Source organism: Protomyctophum bolini (assembly GCF_963924005.1).
Source record: "Protomyctophum bolini genome assembly, chromosome: 21".
Taxonomy (NCBI): domain Eukaryota; kingdom Metazoa; phylum Chordata; class Actinopteri; order Myctophiformes; family Myctophidae; genus Protomyctophum; species Protomyctophum bolini.
In genome coordinates, this window is record NC_137882.1 from 8063175 (window position 1) to 8080803 (window position 17629).

The 17629-nt window shown below is 40.5% G+C and overlaps 1 protein-coding gene across 1 annotated transcript in view; it reads left to right on the top strand.

The window, feature by feature from the left end:
- LOC308336057 (complement C3-like) overlaps positions 1 to 7707 on the top strand; it is a gene marked incomplete at its 5' end in the record, with an annotated part of 40056 nt that extends 32349 nt beyond the window's left edge. The window contains 9 exons of the mRNA XM_080793301.1: positions 392 to 443; positions 637 to 727; positions 2021 to 2122; positions 2218 to 2320; positions 2679 to 2771; positions 3074 to 3181; positions 5471 to 5554; positions 5966 to 6122; positions 7412 to 7707. Coding sequence (XP_080649427.1) covers positions 392 to 443; positions 637 to 727; positions 2021 to 2122; positions 2218 to 2320; positions 2679 to 2771; positions 3074 to 3181; positions 5471 to 5554; positions 5966 to 6122; positions 7412 to 7553 — 932 coding nt within the window. The 3' untranslated portion in view covers positions 7554 to 7707. The remainder of the gene's footprint in view (positions 1 to 391; positions 444 to 636; positions 728 to 2020; positions 2123 to 2217; positions 2321 to 2678; positions 2772 to 3073; positions 3182 to 5470; positions 5555 to 5965; positions 6123 to 7411) is intronic.
- Between the last annotated feature and the right edge of the window lie 9922 nt (positions 7708 to 17629).

Genomic DNA, 17629 nt, shown 5'->3' on the forward strand with positions numbered 1-17629 from the left:
GACTAGAGGGCTTCATTGTTTAACACATATATATGTTTGTAAGTTTTGTAACATGCAAACATAAAGTAAATTAAATAGCACCAAATTACAGTACAGTGCTGAGTACAGTAGTGCATCATGGGACCCCCAGAAAGGTCCACGGATGGGTCCATTATCAATAATCTGCACTTTGGGATGCAAAATGCGCCCTATTAGCATCGCTGCTGACTGTATACTGTACTTGCGTAAGCACTTTGGGTATTTAGAAAAGCGCTATATAAATTTGAGCTATTATTATTATTATTATTGGGCAAATGTACAGTGAGCACTGCTTTTCACCCACACAATGTTGACCTTGTTTGACTGTTTCAGCACATTCTTCTAACAGTTTGTCTCTGTTTGTCTCTGTTAGAAGAGAAAAGGGAAGTGGGTGGCGATATCTACAAGCTGGAGATTGAGATCATGTAAGTGCAGTGTGAAGGCCTTGTTTTTATCGCAGGGATACTCAAATATAGCATAAAGACCCAGTGAAATTTCACACTTTTAGACCACATCCGTGGTCATCATATGGGCATACCTAACAATGGATGCCAAAGAAATGGGAACATTTTCATGTTTGTGTATTTTTATATAAAAAGTCCATAAAAATCCTCACAGGTATAAGGACCATATGGAAGATGCAAAGATGACAATTTTAGATGTCGGCTTACCAACCGGCTTCATTCCAGTCAACAGCGACCTGGATAAGGTCAGTGACTACAACTAAAGTGAACGTTTTTCTGTCAACAGAACTTGGAGTACACTCGAGTATTCAAAAGTAGACAATATTACAAAAGCACGTGTTCTTTTTTAATATCAATGCATTGTTTCTGTATTAAAATGTAGACATTTCGGGGCGCCCGCTGCAGGGCCTTGTGCTCCAGCGCATGCCACATAAAGCATATAGGCTCTGGCCTGACAGCGCGTCGCGTGTTTGAGTCCCGTCCATGACGACCTTTGCTGCATGTCTCTCCCCTGCTCTCTCTCACTCTTTCCTGTCAATCTTCACTTGTAAAAAATCTACAAGCTCACAACGCGCCGTCATGTTGTGAGCTTGTATATCCCATTACCAGAAAAGTGTTGGAGTCAAAAGTACAATATTTGTCTTTGAAATGTAGTGGAGTGAAAGTCATAAATACAAAAATACAAATACTCAAGTAAAGTAGAGATGCTGTGTGCATGTGTGTGTGTGTGTGTGTGTGTGTGTGTGTGTGTGTGTGTGTGTGTGTGTGTGTGTGTGTGTGTGTGTGTGTGTGTGTGTGTGTGTGTGTGTGTGTGTGTGTGTGTGTGTGTGTGTGTGTGTGTGTGTGTGTGTGTGTGTGTGTGTGTGTGTGTGTGTGTGTGTGTGTGTGTGTGTGTGTGTGTGTGTGTGTGCGTTTCCCACCAAACTCAACCTTTCCCTCTGGTTTCCCTCCACCAATGCACCTCATTGCTTGCATCACACCACGGGCTTGTTACAGAAACTATGTCACACATTCTGAATGGCTGTTATGCCTATAAAGGGCTTTATATAGCACATCACGACAGAATAGTTTATCTGCAAACGACATTAAAATGGACCACATTGGTACCTTTGAGTCATAGCATACAAACCCCCACAATATGTAACTGTTTTTAGGTAGTTTTGAAATTTGTCCTAGCTTTTTATTTGTAAACCTACAGTATGTAATTCACATTTTTCCCTTGATCTTCTATGCTATTGTATTACTCGACGACACTGAAAATGAGTTTAATTACTCAGTGTAATTTTGAGAATAAATATAATAATAATATATAATAATATGAATGATTGTGTCCTTGTATTGTATCTCTTATGTTATGTGGACAATACATGATTAAAGTGTGTGTGTGTGTGTGTGTGTGTGTGTGTGTGTGTGTGTGTGTGTGTGTGTGTGTGTGTGTGTGTGTGTGTGTGTGTGTGTGTGTGTGTGTGTGTGTGTGTGTGTGTGTGTGTGTGTGTGTGTGTGTGTGTGTGTGTGTGTGTGTGTGCGCGCGCGCGCAGCTGACCAAATCGGTTGACGCTACCATCCAGAGGTATGAAATCGACAGTCTGCTGTCAGAAACAAAGACAGAAAAAGGTTCCATTATGATCTACCTGGATAAGGTAAGCTTTCTCTCTGGGTCTCACACACACACACACACACACACACACCCCCACACACAGTGACTGACTGTCACCTTTTGTCTGCATTTGTACAGGTGTCTCATAAGCGTCCCGACCAGATCGCCTTCCATGTCACACAGGCGTTTAAAGTGAGTGTCCTGCAGCCTGCTGCTGTGTCTGTCTACGAGTACTACAACAGTGAGTCCTACAGGCAGTAACTGGGTCAGCTACATGTAGCTTAACTTGTCCAACACTGGTTTTAATTATTTTTTTGGTATTTTTGGGGCCAGTCGGGTGAGTCGGGTGCATATGTTTGGTCCGACGTACTAACAGACCGACACGCATTAGTCCAACACCCTAGCCTACCCCAAACCCTAACCCTAACCGCACGCGGAAGCCATGGGTGCAGTCTTAACCTGCCACACATGTCTGGAGCCACGGGGGAGTTTGTATAAGTGGATTCTTAAGTTGAACTTTAGTTTTCATTAGTTTTTGTGTAATACAATATACTTTGTTATACTCTCTCTCTCTCTCAAACCCCCCCCCCCCCTCACAGGGCAACCATGTACGAGGTACTACCACCCAGACAGACCGAAAGGAGAGATCCTACGGCTCTGTCAGGATGAAACCACGTGTGTGTGCGCTGAAGGTGCGTGACGATAAGTGTGACTAAGCGGCAAACCTTGATGCAATATGTTTGTTAGGTACAGGACTCGAACCCACAATGTTTGTTTAGAAACATCTTCACGTTAGCACGCTGGGACAAAGTACTAAGTACTTCAGAAAAACAGAATATAATTAAATTGGCTGAAACGGGCTCAAGCTAGTTTCAGTTGGAGATGAAATTTCCTATTCTTGTAGCGAGGCGCCAAAGAGTGAAAAAGTGCAGCAACCACACATAGCCGCATGTCACTGATCACATAACCACACACTTTTCTCCTTTGAACCCAGAGAGCTGCAGTAAGCAGAAGAAAGACAAGATTACCAATCCAACCCTGGCCGCTAATCAACGAATGGATATGGCCTGCAACACCGAAGCTAACAACAAAACAGATTATGGTAAAATCAAGTGTTACTCTGCCTGTCACAATTATTACAAATATTTGATATAATCACAATTATTTCTTCATAATCATGATAATCACTTCCACGATGACGTGTTTCTTTGAGGGCCGCTAGCCCCTCCTATGTCCTACACAAACATTACATTCCCATTGACAATGAATGGAGAATCTGGGCCGGATTCACACCGCTGTTTACTCTCATATCGTGAGTGTACTGACATTTACGAGCATTCCCACGTTACGTGTGGAATTCATCATTTGAACTTGGCCGTGACGTTGGCGAACGTTGGTCGTGCATTCCGCTCATTTCCTCGTCAGCCGTACCAATGATCAAGGCATGCGTATATGTAATCCTTTAGTCTTCAGGCTGAATCAATGTATAGTCCCCAAACCTCAAATAAAATATGTAGGCTATTATATGCATGCAATCTATGGTTCACAAACATGACGGTCTGACAGACAGACAACAGCCTGACAGTCACTAGAGCTAATTATATAAAAAATAGAAGTCCACATTATTGAATGGCATCATCGTGTTTGCACATTGCAAGTCGGCCAGTCAAAGTTTTTAGCCAGCTCACCTCTCCAGCGCTCTCCTCCAAAAGGTAAGACTATGCATGCTTTAATGTCGCTGCGCTGCCGGCTGCCTCGCTGGACATGCACAGAATTGTTTCGTGGTGTGATAGGCTATTACTTAATTATAATAGGCAACTGTAGCTGTAGGCATTGATCTCAGCATGAACGACATCATGTCGAACATGCCTCAGCACTAGGGGTGTAACGTAGTAACTGCGTCGAAAAATCTATTTTAATTTCAAGAATCGAAGTATATCTAAAAGAAAACGGCAACATTGACTATGTATCGTATCGTTTTGCAATGCAAATAATCGGTATCGAATCGTTTTACTATGCAAATAGCATATTGTATCAATACTACATTTTTGTGCATCATATTTATCATTTTTTTGAAGAAAAAAGAAAAATAGGGGTTTAATTACTTAGTTTAAAAAGATGTCAATGTATTTTAAGTAGTTACTGTATCGATTTCAAATCATTGAATCGTATCGGATCGCCATAATGAACCAATATCGTCCATGTATCGTATCGTAAACCATGTATCGTGACACGTACCCTATCGCTGTTAAAATTTGTTACACCCCTACTCGGCACCAAACTTCCATTATGACAAGTGCCAACTAACGCCAAATGTCCCACAAATTATTATTATTATTTTTTAAACATATGTTTATTCATTTTCTTTATATTACACAAGTATTTTCAACAATTGACATATATTTCCCCCCCCCCCACATCCCTCTGGCAGCACAAATACAAACAAAATCTTAAAACGAAATGAATTGACAATAATAAATACAAAACAAAAATAAATAAATAATGACAAAACAAAAAATAAAACGAAAAACGAAAATAAAACACATTACATACAGTTAAACAGATTCACAATGTCCATCACAGTTCCCTACCCCCACCCCCCAGCTGACTACTCGGATAACCACTATACATCCAAAGCCTCTTCAATATCACCTCGCCTAATGAAGTTCAAGAAATTCTCCCATATCTTATAGAATACCTCAGGTTTCTTCCTAATTCCCACAAATTATTTTAATATTTTTTGACGACATCATCAAATTAATTATTAACCATTCATACTATAGCCAACTTTAATACCTCTGATGAGGAAGGATATAGTATGGTTGAAATAGCTACGTGCCCAGAACAAACCAACCATAATCCGGTCGTTTTAAACGCATCCCTCACCAACCTTAATCCGGTCAAACTAACGGGAGGTCGAACCTTAGGGTGCAGCCCCCCTCATTATGCACTTCATTTACACCTGTGTGAATCTGGCCCATGGCCACTGTTGCATGATCGCAATATTACACTCGAGTCGAGGGTGTGTGTTACCGTAGTTAATAATGACACTTCTGCAGTGCTTACGGAACTCGTATATTGGCTCGTTCGTGCGGCAGCGCAGGCGTGCCATTATTGACGGTAAAGCACACCCTCTCGTCTAATATTGCTTCATTTGATTCCTTCAGTATTTGTATGGGTACCTGGTAGTACCCAGCAATTTGGATTCGGTCCCTACTATTGATACCCTATACATACATGGGCAACTGGCGGCCCCCACCTTCACTCAATGTGGCCCTCAGATGAATTCCGGAATACTGATATGTTATTGATTTCAGCTGTTACAATTCCAAACACCCCACCCCTGCCCTATAGCAACCCTAAAGCTGTGTGTCTGTCTTGTCTTCTATAGTGTACAAAGTGACGGTAGAACATTTTCAAAATGAGTTGTCTACGGATACTTACCATATGCGCATAGATGAAGCTATCAAGCAAGGTACAGTACATTATTATTATGTATATTGTTTATGATTTAAAAGTGCTGTAACTAAGTGATATTTGATATTTGATGATGTTTAGGACACAAGAAACACTTTCCTGGGGTTTTTATGTGTGTAATATGTTTTTTATATATTTTTTATTTGTGACGCCATGTTCATGACCAGGGGTCCATGAAGGGGATTCCCAGGGGTCCCCAAGCTAAATTAGTTAATATAGCAGTAAAATCATGGTTAACCACCCGATCTGCTATTTTAACAACACAAATCTTATGGTACAAAATATTTTCAGACAGGGGTCCGTGGCCAAATACATTTGGGGGTTTCCTTGACATCAAAACCTTTGCGAACCAATGAACTTACTATATGTTTGTCTCTCCTTTTTCATTTTTTATCTATGCATGTTACAGGAACTGACAAGGGTAAAGCCCCCCATGGTATGATGAACGCCCTGCGCTCATTTGTAAGCTTCCGCCATTGCAGAGCTGCTTTGGGGCTGGAAGAAAAAAAGACCTATCTCATCATGGGCTTGTCAACCGATTTGTTCTACAATCAAAAGAAGGAAGAGTGAGTATAACAAAAAAAATGATCGCTGTTCGCCAGCGAGAAACGTCCTATCTCCATATTTTTTACTTGGTTTTTTTTTGGGGGGGGGGGGGGGGGGGAATTAATACAACACTTTGTCATGCTATAGTGTCGCACAAAAGCAGTGAGAATAGCAGATCTAAAAGCTCATCGCTATACACAGCCCTCACGTCTAGAGTCTGCGCCACTATACACGGCCCTCACATCTAGACTTGGAGCCACTACACGGCATTCACCTACGTTGTATATACTCCATAGTCCATACTATCTTTATTCCTATATATGGAGATCCCTACGGTGTAATGACATGCCCAAAATAACGGGTTTGAAAGAGGTTAACTGATTTATTAGGCTAACTATTCAGTTCAATTAGAACTTCAGAGGTTGACGCTCATCATTTCAATTCAGTTTGCCATGGATATTTCCTTTCAAACTATTAGGTGAGAAATTAATATAATATTTTAGTAATATTTTAGTATGTTTAAGTAAAAGTTACACTGTTACAAGTAAAGGTCCAACAGATAGAGGAGTTTGCGCTCTCAACCCAAGGCTTAGGGCTGAAGACAGGTGTGACAGGCGAGGTCAGCATGAGGTCCATAAATAACAACATATAAGCTCACACACTGAAACATTTACATTGAAACTCTTTGGGTGCAAAAATATAGTCTTTTACTTACAAAAGTACATGAAGAAGGTCAGTATAGAGTACCAAAAGCTTACACATAAATACAGTGATTGTGCACAGATCTGAGTGTGCGGAGCTTCCCTTTATTTTATTATTATTATTTTAAGTGACAGAGAGTGGACGTTCAGACCTTCTTCAGACCTTCATAAACACTCAAGTAAAAGAAAGATGCATTAAAAATGTTACTTGAGTTAAAGTACAAAAGTATTGGCATCTAAATATAGCTAAGTACAGAATAAATTGTACTTTAAGTTTAGCTTTTCAAAATTTGTCCAACTTAAAAGAAAAACTAAAAAAACATTGCAGATCTACCAGGTCTGTGAGCGAGTAGAGTTTTCGAATAGCCTCAGTGTTAATAATAATAATAATGTACTTGTACGTGGCATGATAAATAATTAAAAACATACCCTGTGCCCTAATAGATCATTATTATTATTTAATTAATTAATTTTGGCAACATTTCACACAATTATATGGGGGCGGCAATGATTGGCGGTTTGAATGGTTTCTTTTTAGCATCATAACGTCGTATATTGAAAAACATGATCAAGCACTGTGTTTTCTATCTTCTATTTTGTCCTTAAAGGTACGAGTATGCAATCGGTGAGAGGACATGGCTTGAGTATTGGCCCACAGAAACAGAATGTCAGGATCCACAAGTCAGATATTTGTGCTTAGCCCTGACCAAGCTCCAAGAACAGCTCGAAATCTTTGGATGTCCGGATTAGTTGAAGGCGGGGCGTCATCATCAACATGTCCGCACACAGACAAATGTGTCCGTGGCAAAGACTTGGTCTTGTCTGTGGCAAATTCAAAATGTTCTCTTTTACACATTTTACCATTATAATGTTCTTATTTTTATCACAACACCCACTTTAGTGAATGTCAAGTCTCCAGGTTTTCCTCAGATTATGACAATGATTTACTATGACACTATATGGCACAGTAGTCCACTACCCAGCTAACATTTCCCCGCTAGCTACCGCCTCCCGCTGTCGCCTTCACAGCGTAGCACGCCCGGGCGGGCTTGGACTTCCCCCCGCTGTCCGCGCGTCAAACGGTCCCGCTCAGTTACTTTTTAATGCCCCGTGAATTTACAGCGATTTACAGTCCCTCCTCACGCTGACGTAAGGCTTGCCTCCCCCGCCCGTCTCTCTCTCTCTCTCAGACAAGGATGTGCATTATATGTATAAAATACATAATTTTTTAACTATTGAATATAATTAAGTGGATTCTTCTTCTACTTCTTCTTCTTGCGGTTATATTTATTATTATTATTATTATTGTTGTTGTTGTTATTAATAATAATAAATAATGTACCTGCAGACTAGTAATTGTAACTTTAGCCTGGAGCCGAGGCTTTACCCGGCATGCATTGCAGTGTAGTTGTTCTTGTTGACTGTTGAGTCGACGTACGGTGGAGGCAGAAGACAAGACTCTCCAACAAATGCTTATATTAGTTCTTACACAGTTTTTCTCCGGAGAAATTCAGTTGAAAGGTCAGTGTATTTTTATATCCGATATCTACCGTGTGTAGTGTAATTGAACGTGTTAGAATCGTTTCGATCTTTATCTGTGTATGTTTCCCTCTAGCTAGCTAGCCTAGCTACCTGGGCAATCTATTGTTTGGACGAGGGGATAGGGGATAGGCAAACGTATAACTCATGCTATTTTAACAGGCTGTCTTTTGTAACTTCTTATTGTGTTGATAAGTCCTTAAACACAATTATTCGAATTAGATAAGATTTGATACGTTGCTTGTGTAGACTACAATTTAGGCATTTAGCAGACGCTCTTAATCCAGAGCGATTTACATTAAGCAAGAACAAAAAGCATGGGGAATACATCACATAAAAACATTTATCATGAAACATGTGTAAGCTAAGAAAGTAACAGTGGAATATCTATAATGAAACTATACATATAAGCTATACATCTATACTACTATGATATACATTATGTACTATGACGTGCTATGACTACATAAACAGCATTTAGCTGTAAATCACATTTTTTTTCTTTGTTTCAGAACTTCTCCTATGGTACCACATCAATACAGCATGGGGTCTGTGTGTATGTGGGGTCTGCAAGGCTAAATCTTCGTCAAATGTCTGTCTTGCAAATGTAAAAAATATCACATAGTTGTAGGCTGGCTAATGTTTAAAACAGACTTTTTTTGTTATTCTATTACAGGTGCAGATGCAGTGACCAAAATGAGCATTGCCATGCAGGTACGTTCTTTTACTCTTCTCTCTGTTGTCTCCTGTGTGTCACATTGTGTGCTTGTAGATCTTCTGTTTTCATCAAATTGATTTTATGTACATACAATGTTTACCATTTTGTTGTTACTGTGATTTCAGACACAGGACTTGGATCTGTTGGGCGTACAAACGGTAAGAACATTTCTACCACTGAATTAAGGTTGCATGCTACAAGCTCTCTTGCCTCAAGTTTGCTGTTACATTTGAAAGAAATTTGACTTGAATTTGATTTCATTTTACAGACAAGGTGACATGCTGTACAGAGCTGAGACATCGTTCTTTAATTTAAGGTAATTGTTCATTTTACCAAGGACAGAAAATTGGCACCCAACAATGTGTAACTGTACCATTGTTACCATCATAACATTTTAAATGACTGAGGTGTATTATGATGAGTACTGTGGCACTCTGCTTGTAGATCTGCTATTTTTCAACAGATAACAGCTTTTAAAATAATGTTTAAAACCTATGAGGCGACACAGATGCGTCCTCAGGTCTAAATGGGTTAAGGCAGTGGTTCTCACAGCCATCAAAATGTTATCCCACATTTCACAGCAGTGATGGTAGGTAGGCCTATGATTAAGGTGAAAATAATTTATTTAATTAATTCTGTGATTTCAGACGAACTTTCGCTGGAGGAAGACCTATCGACTTCAAATGCAACCTCTGCTGGAAAGGCTACCACCAGTCGGGTTTCCCTGACCCTCTACTATACGCAACATCCAGACCTCAAGGAACGCACCCAGCTTCCGTGCTCGGACATACAGACACGGGGACATACACACATTGCTACGCTCAGAAACTCCTGACTCCACTCAGAAGAGAATTGGTGTTTTAAAGACTTAAGCACTTAAACTTGAGAACTGATATGTCTTCTAAATCCTCACAGATTTTAGTTAAAACGTTTGCTGCAAAAGAATATATATTTACAGATTTGTGCCACATTTTCACAATGTTAAATTAGTAAATCTACAAGCTCGTTTTCAACAGCTTACAGCTTTTTAAATAATGGTTAAAGTGGCTAAAACCACTGGATCTTGGACTTCAGTGACAGGGACCTGGGGTCTGAGAGCCGGAGACGTTGGACAGGGTGCATTTTGGAACTTCTGCTGGCGGCCACCACCAGTCAGGCTTCATAAAGGAAGGAAACGGACAGGCATGGCAGGCAGCTCATCAAACGGTGGTCCGTGGCTCAAATGCTGAATAACTTTGGCATGAAAAGGGTTCAAACCCACCGCTATAGGAGTTTCCAAATGGACTCTTGAATGTATGCTGCACTATTTCTTGCTCAAAAGGTGAATCTCGATTGTGTGTTCTGTTTATTGCTGTGTAACTGTTATTGCAACATTACTGGGCCTACATAACTAACTCCACACAGAATAGACTTGGTGTTTTATAGAAATTAAACTTGAGAACTGATTCCACAAAATGTCTTCTAAATCCTTGCAGTTTTTAGTTAAAACGTTCACTGTGTTTGGGCCACATTTTCACGATTTTTCAAAGATAGCAAATCTACAAGCTCGTGAGCCAACAATGATGGTTAAAGTGTTTGAATGGTATGACTGTTTTCTTGTATTCTAAACTTGGTTGTTTACATATTTTTTCTATGTGCCTAAATTATTTCATTGTAACCTTTTTTTCCTAATAAAGAAACAAAATTAAGTATACATTTGCTGCTTTATTATGTTTCTATAAATATGTGGGAGGGAGGTGAGCATGGGGGAGGAGGGGTGCGGGGTCGCAATATATATGGGGGGGGGGGGGGGGGTGTCATAAGACAGCTCCACGCTGTCCTGCTGCTGCCTTCGGTAGCTGACGTTCGATGCGCGGCAGAGTAGCGGGGCGCCGGCTACACGCGCGTCGGCGCGCACGGCACACGCTGATCAAGAACGACGCGGCCACATCGTGCGACGCGCCCGGCGGAGGACACGATCGGCGGCGCGCGGCGACCGCCTCCCGCAGGCGGCGCGCCATGACTTGCTAGCTGGGTAGTAGTAGTGATTATGTTTTATTTGCTAAATGGACCCATAAGGGTCCATTTGGTTCCATTTGAACACTCAGTTACAGACCTGTTATGGTCATTCAGGGCTAGCTATTCATGTGTTTCTGGTAATATTATTGTCCACTCATTTTGTATGTCTGTGGCAAAAATGGAATGTTGACCAAAGAAAATGTCCACCACAAGCCAAGATGGTTTCAGCCTTCAGCCAGATGGTTGAAGGCAATAGGCCTATAGGGAGAGTTGTAGGCCTACTGTATGTAAACATCATTAAAACGGTGTGTCCCCCTCATCACATGGTCTGTGTCTTATATCACTATATGAAATGGGTCAACATGGCCTCTCCATTCTACAGTATGTATTTGGTTTATTTCTTTTCATAAATGTACCGTCACGACAGTGAACAATATGAGCAACAATGCAACATAGCCTACTCAATGTTAGTGTCTAGGGATAGGTCTTTGTCCAGTTTGAATATTATAACGTTTAGTTACAAATAAATGTATGTAATAAGCATTCTGTGTATTTTGGTTTGGTTATAATTTTGAAGGGGAGGTCAGTTCAGGGGTTACGCCATGAAGAGCGTAAAGTGGTACTTCAGTCAGAGATAGAAACAAGGTCTCTTTTCCTTTTTTGGACACAGAGCTATATGCCAAACCTCTACATTTATAGATAGGCAGTTCAGAGATTCACTTCAAAAAACATATTCCATCGTCACAAATTCCACTGAGTACACATTTGATGTTATATGTAGAAAACGTATCTACAAAGAAGAATTCTGATTCTCAAACAACATTGTATGAAGATTTTCCATTTACATAGATTCATCTGAAAAACATGTGAAAACATCTGTGTGTGTGTGTGTGTGTGTGTGTGTGTGTGTGTGGGGGGGGGGGGGGGGGCGGGGTATATTTACTTTTTATACTTCAAACATGTAGGCCTACAAATTTAATTTATGCAATTTGAATTTCTCTTTTTGCCAGGTACATTTCCTGTAGGCCTATACGATCACAAACATACACATGGACGCCATCTACTGGGCGTTTACATTAAGTATTATGGTTCAGTCTGCATCAGTGGGTAAGGTGGCAATTATTATTGGTTTCAGCTGGTGTGCCAGCCAGAAGCCAGCAGCAGATAAAAAGTAACATATGGCTATAGTGTGCAAACGTATACAGCCTTGCCTTATTTGGTCAAACGTATCTGTAAGTAAATGTTTTGTAGCCTACTTAAGTTTTCATGTGTTTCACAATTATTGAAGTATAAGAACAATGTTTTGACAATGCTTTGTGTCCTCCCCTCTCTTTCAGGTTAGAATCTACATGAAGAGACCTGTCTGAACGATCAGCATAATATACAAGCCACTTGGAGAACACACACACACACCAGGATGGAAAAGCGGGCATATGGTGAGATGGCTGGACAGACGGGCAGACTACTGTATAAAGGTCCTTTCAAATGAGCAGACCTGGAGCAGACCTGTCGTTGATCCAGGCCCAGGCGACAACGTCTGCGTTAATCGATGCCCGTCTGAAAGTACCTTCAGACAGACAGACGCAAACAACTTTGTTCTAAAATGTATAACTCTTATCTTACATCTAACAGAGGACAGAAAAGAAAAGAAAATCGACCACACTTTTTCCACACTGCCGCGGAATATAACAGGCTGACAGCTATAGTGATAGCCTACTACTTTTTGGATCCTCAGAAATAACAGACCATTGTGCAACCACCTAAAACATGTAAACAAATTAAAATAACAAATGTTCTCATCATGGCCAAAATCATGTGCCTGGGTGCAGACTGCTTATATGGCCTGCCGTTTTGAACCTGAGAGTTTGACCACTTTTCTCCAATGAGCACCACCAGAAACCGCTTGGTTACCATCTCCAGGCCAACAATAAAACAGAGCTGGCCTTCAGTTCTTTATGATCTTATTAAGCTCATGCAGTTTGCCGGCCTTTATGCCACCTCCCCAGCGAAGGCTGGCTATATAGCACAGACTGCTAGAACATCCTCAAAGGCTGTAGCTGTATCACAATTATTACATACAAAATGATGACAATAATTTTGCCTAATAGTAATGTTCATACATTTTGAAACATAGATCTAGATAGACTACTTTAAAATGATCCAAAAGCCAATCAGTATTTATTTTTATTAATTTGTTCTCGTGCTCCATGCCAAAAACACAATTAAATCATTATTAGCAATTATTTGTATGACAATTAATCATCAAGTAAAATGTCATGAACGTGACTGTTTGATATTAGCCTAGCAAAATGTTATACACAATATCCTAAATTGTAACCTAGACATTTCCGTTTTCCTCATTTAACTGTCATTTCTGTGTGAATGAGATTCAGACAGCGATGAAGGCCTGTTTGATGGACCAGACCTTATTGCACCAGTGAGGAAGAAGATGGTGCTTATTAGCCAGGAAGTGAAAAATGGTGGTGGGTGCTTAATTACTTTCTTTCCTTTGTCCTTATCATCCTTCAGTGGTGTAAAGTAACTAAGTACATTTACTCAAGTACTGTACTATAAGTACAATATTTGAGGTATTTGTACTTTTTGAGTATTTCCAATTTCCAGTACTTTTACTTCTACTCCACTAGGCCTACATTTCAGAGCCAAAAGATACTAATACTTTTACTCCACTACAACAATTTGAAAACTTGAGTTACTAGTTACTTTGTAGATTTTAAATTTGATTAGAAAACATACCTTATAAATAACCTCTTCAACCCTTCGGCCATTTGAAAATAGCAGATATACAAGCTCACAATACGTCGCATCGAATATTTTGTACACATTTTTGATTTGTGAAAGTACATACTTTTTGTACTTTTACTTGAGTACATTTTGAATACGGGACTTATACTGTCTACATTGCAGTAAATCTTCCACCACTGTCATCGTTAATGTTTTGCATTGTATTTGCACGTGTTTTTTATTAATCGGATTGCTTTGCCTTGATCCTAGTGAAAGGGCCGGATCCGCCTGTTGAGGACTCATTATTTTCACCTGGCACGCGTTCCAATGTTGGAAACTACATGGACTATACCAAGTCCAACAATGATGATGAAATGGAGCGGCAGTTACAGGGGGAGGAACAATTAGAAATGAAACATGTAGGTGAACAGGCAATTAGAGCGTCGCAGTCCCGCCCCCTCGAGAGACCCGGAAAATAAATCCCCGTTCATTTTCCTCATAGACTTTTCAGAAAGTATTTATTTAAAGACGTTTACGCCGCGGACAAAGCCAACTCTTGTCGTGACAAATCATGACAATAAACGCAATGTTTTGGGCCAAACAAAGAATTAGAAAGTAGAAAAAAACGGCAGGTTACAACACTTTCTTTGTTGTTTTTCTTCTTTGTAATTATTTGTTTGGTCCAAATAATTAAATAAATACTTTTTGAAATGTCTATGGGAAAAATGCATTGGGATTCATTTCCTGGGCCTGGTGTCGTCATTAAAGGGGCGGGACTGTGACGCTCTATAGAGCGTCGCAGTCCCTCCCCCTTTCAGAACAACGAGTGGCCCAGGAAATGAATCCCAATGCATTTTTCACATAGGCATTTCAAAATGTATTTATTTAAAGACCTTTTAAGCGTCGTACGAAGCCAACTCTTGTCGTGACAAATCATGACAACACACACAAATTTTCGGGCCAAACAAAGAATTAGAAAGTAGAAAGAAACGGCAGGTTACACTTTTTTTTGTTGTTTTTCTTCTTTGTAATTATTTGTTTTGTCCAAAATATTGTGCGTGTTGTCATGATTTGTCACGACAAGAGTTGGCTTCGTACGACGCTTAAAAGGTCTTTAAATAAATACGTTTTGAAATGCTTTGAAAATGCATTGGGATTCATTTCCTGGGCCACTCGTCGTTCTGAAAGGGGGAGGGACTGCGACGCTCTATAGTGGACAGTATATTTACTTTACTTTACCTTTTTCGTTAGTTTTTTGCAAGCACATGACTTTGACTCCACTGGATTTAAATATAAATATTTGTAAATGTTCAACACAGCAATGCATTGACATTAAAAAAAAAGAACATGCACTTTGTAAATTGTACTTTTGAATACTTGAGTACACTTTGTCCACCTCTGCGAACAGGGAACAAAAGATGAAAGAGAAGAAGAAACGGCTAAAAGAAAAGGAGAGAGTTATGAACGAGTAGAAAGAGAAGAGAAGACCACCAAGAAGGAGGCGAAGAATGAGCAAGGAGGAGAGGAGGACAGGAAGGAAGCTCCGAGCACCGCTCCTCCAAGGTTGTTATAGTTTGGGATTTTTTTTAACGTATAGTTTAGTTTTTATTACTGTATATGTTAGTATCAGTTTTACTTTACTGTATGTATGAGGTAGTCAGGGGCGAGATTCAAAAACCTCATAAAGAACTTTTCTCATGACTTTTGTTAGTTTTAGTTCGTCTTTAGTAAAGCTTAATTTTGACGTTATATTTCAGTTAAACTTAAAGCGGCACTATGTAACTTTATTAATGAATAAAATGTAATGGTAGTAATGCAATTTAATACAATTGGGGTGGTTGTATTTTACATTTTTTAATAGATCGTGTCAAAGGTCATGTCTCAGCTAGACACAAGATTTGACAGACATGAATTTCCACCTGATGGTCAAGATTCAATTTATCCCCTGAGCAAGCAGACTATTAGCTCAATCAATGGTATAAAAGTTTCAGCACTTGAACAAGAAACCGAGTTCAACCGGGTTCAATTCCCAATGATGATACATACTACTGTAGTTGTTTCAGTGAACTTTAACGAATGCTGGGGTTTAAGTGGTTAATAACCCTGCCCCTTCCTTTCAGGTGGAAGGACTTCTTCACCTCAGAGACGCTGACTAACACTCAAAACAGCCAATCCTGCTGCCCCCTCACAGGCCCCTCCCCTCGTAGAATGACTGGCGGCTCTCAAACCCCGGAGCTGTTCAGCGAGGACGATGAGGAGGCGGAGCTCACTTCCTCTCAGTCCACCAATCTGTCCAATCAGGCCTTATCTGATCAGGACATGCCCATGACCGACACCCTCATCATCCATCCAGAGCAGAGAGTTCATCAGTGGGAGGGGATTGGAAGCCAAAGCATCCAATCGGAGCCAGGGGAGCTGTCTGCGTCCAACAAGGTTAGTTTTTATTTTTATTAAAACGTCCCCCCCCATTCTAGTTTTCCTAGCTTTAGTTAAGTATAATAAGGTTTCTGTCCAATCAGGCCTCATCTGATGAGGACACGTCCATGACTGACACCCTCATCATCCAACCAGAGGAGAGGAGGCGAGAGCAAGGAGAACTCGTCGTGAGAGTGCATCAGGCAGAGGAGTTTTGCAGCCAAATCGTCCAATCGGAGACAGGGGTGGAGCTGTCGGAGTCTCAAGCGTCATCAGACTTTGACATTCCGTGCTCGCCAGAGTCACATCCTCCATCGTCGGAAGAACTGGCACAACTATACAGGAAGTTGGCATCGGGAGAGGAACTACTCATTGGGAAAGGAGGTCATGGCAAAGATGCTTAATTTATAGGAAGCCACGCCATCCCACGCTTTGCCACTTTGTACAGGTGTCAAAAATGGTACGCAAATTGTTTCCACAAGTGCACATCGTTCTGATGTCATATAGCGTGTGTTATTACTGCCGCTAGATCACGTGAAAGTGTGTGTGTTGCTGGGACAGAAAAAGGCAGATAACAAAAGTAGACTTTCTCCAGATTTGTCTCTCTGGAAAAAGTCATTTTAGTGTCAGAATGTTGGGAAGATGTGCCACTTGTGAACAATGGGTCCAATATTTAGTTCAATGACCATTGGGCTATAAAGAATGGCTCAGCTGTGTTCACTTCTAGTTCTCCCTTTGGAATTAATATACTGACTCATAACCTACTTCTGGTCTCCTAAAGCAGGGGTTCGCAAACTTTTTCATGTCAATGACTCCCAAATTGACATTTATCAGACGGCGGACCCCCATTTGTACGGCTCTAGCAGTGATTCTCAACCGTTTTAATTTCAAGGACCCCCAGTTTGACACCCATTTGATGGCATTTCTATCTCTGGGACCACAATTTGTATTGTAAAAATCTATTTTATCTATATATCTATTATCTATTTTCCAACTATAATTTTGCTGGGGCCGGGGGGACGGGGCCGGGGACGGGGGGACCCCCTGGAACTCCCTTAGGGACCCCTGGGGGTCTCCCCCGGACCCCACTTTGGGAAGCACTGTCCTAAAGGGACAAGCACCTACCGTCTTGGGCTCTCACAACTCTGCAGGAAGTCATGCAGATTCAGGCAGTACTAGTCATCATCAGGAAAGAAAGTCAGCCACAATTTGTTAATGTTTGCCTTTTCTACTTTACTGCAATGGTAATGTTTACATGTACACGTTTTATGGAATATTAATCCATATGTTATGTTGGTTATTTTATGTTATATATCATGGTGGCTACACACCTACTGTGTTATTTTATTGGGTTCATAATATTTATAGTGTTTATAATATTATGAATATTATGTTACTACTATTAAGTAGGTAC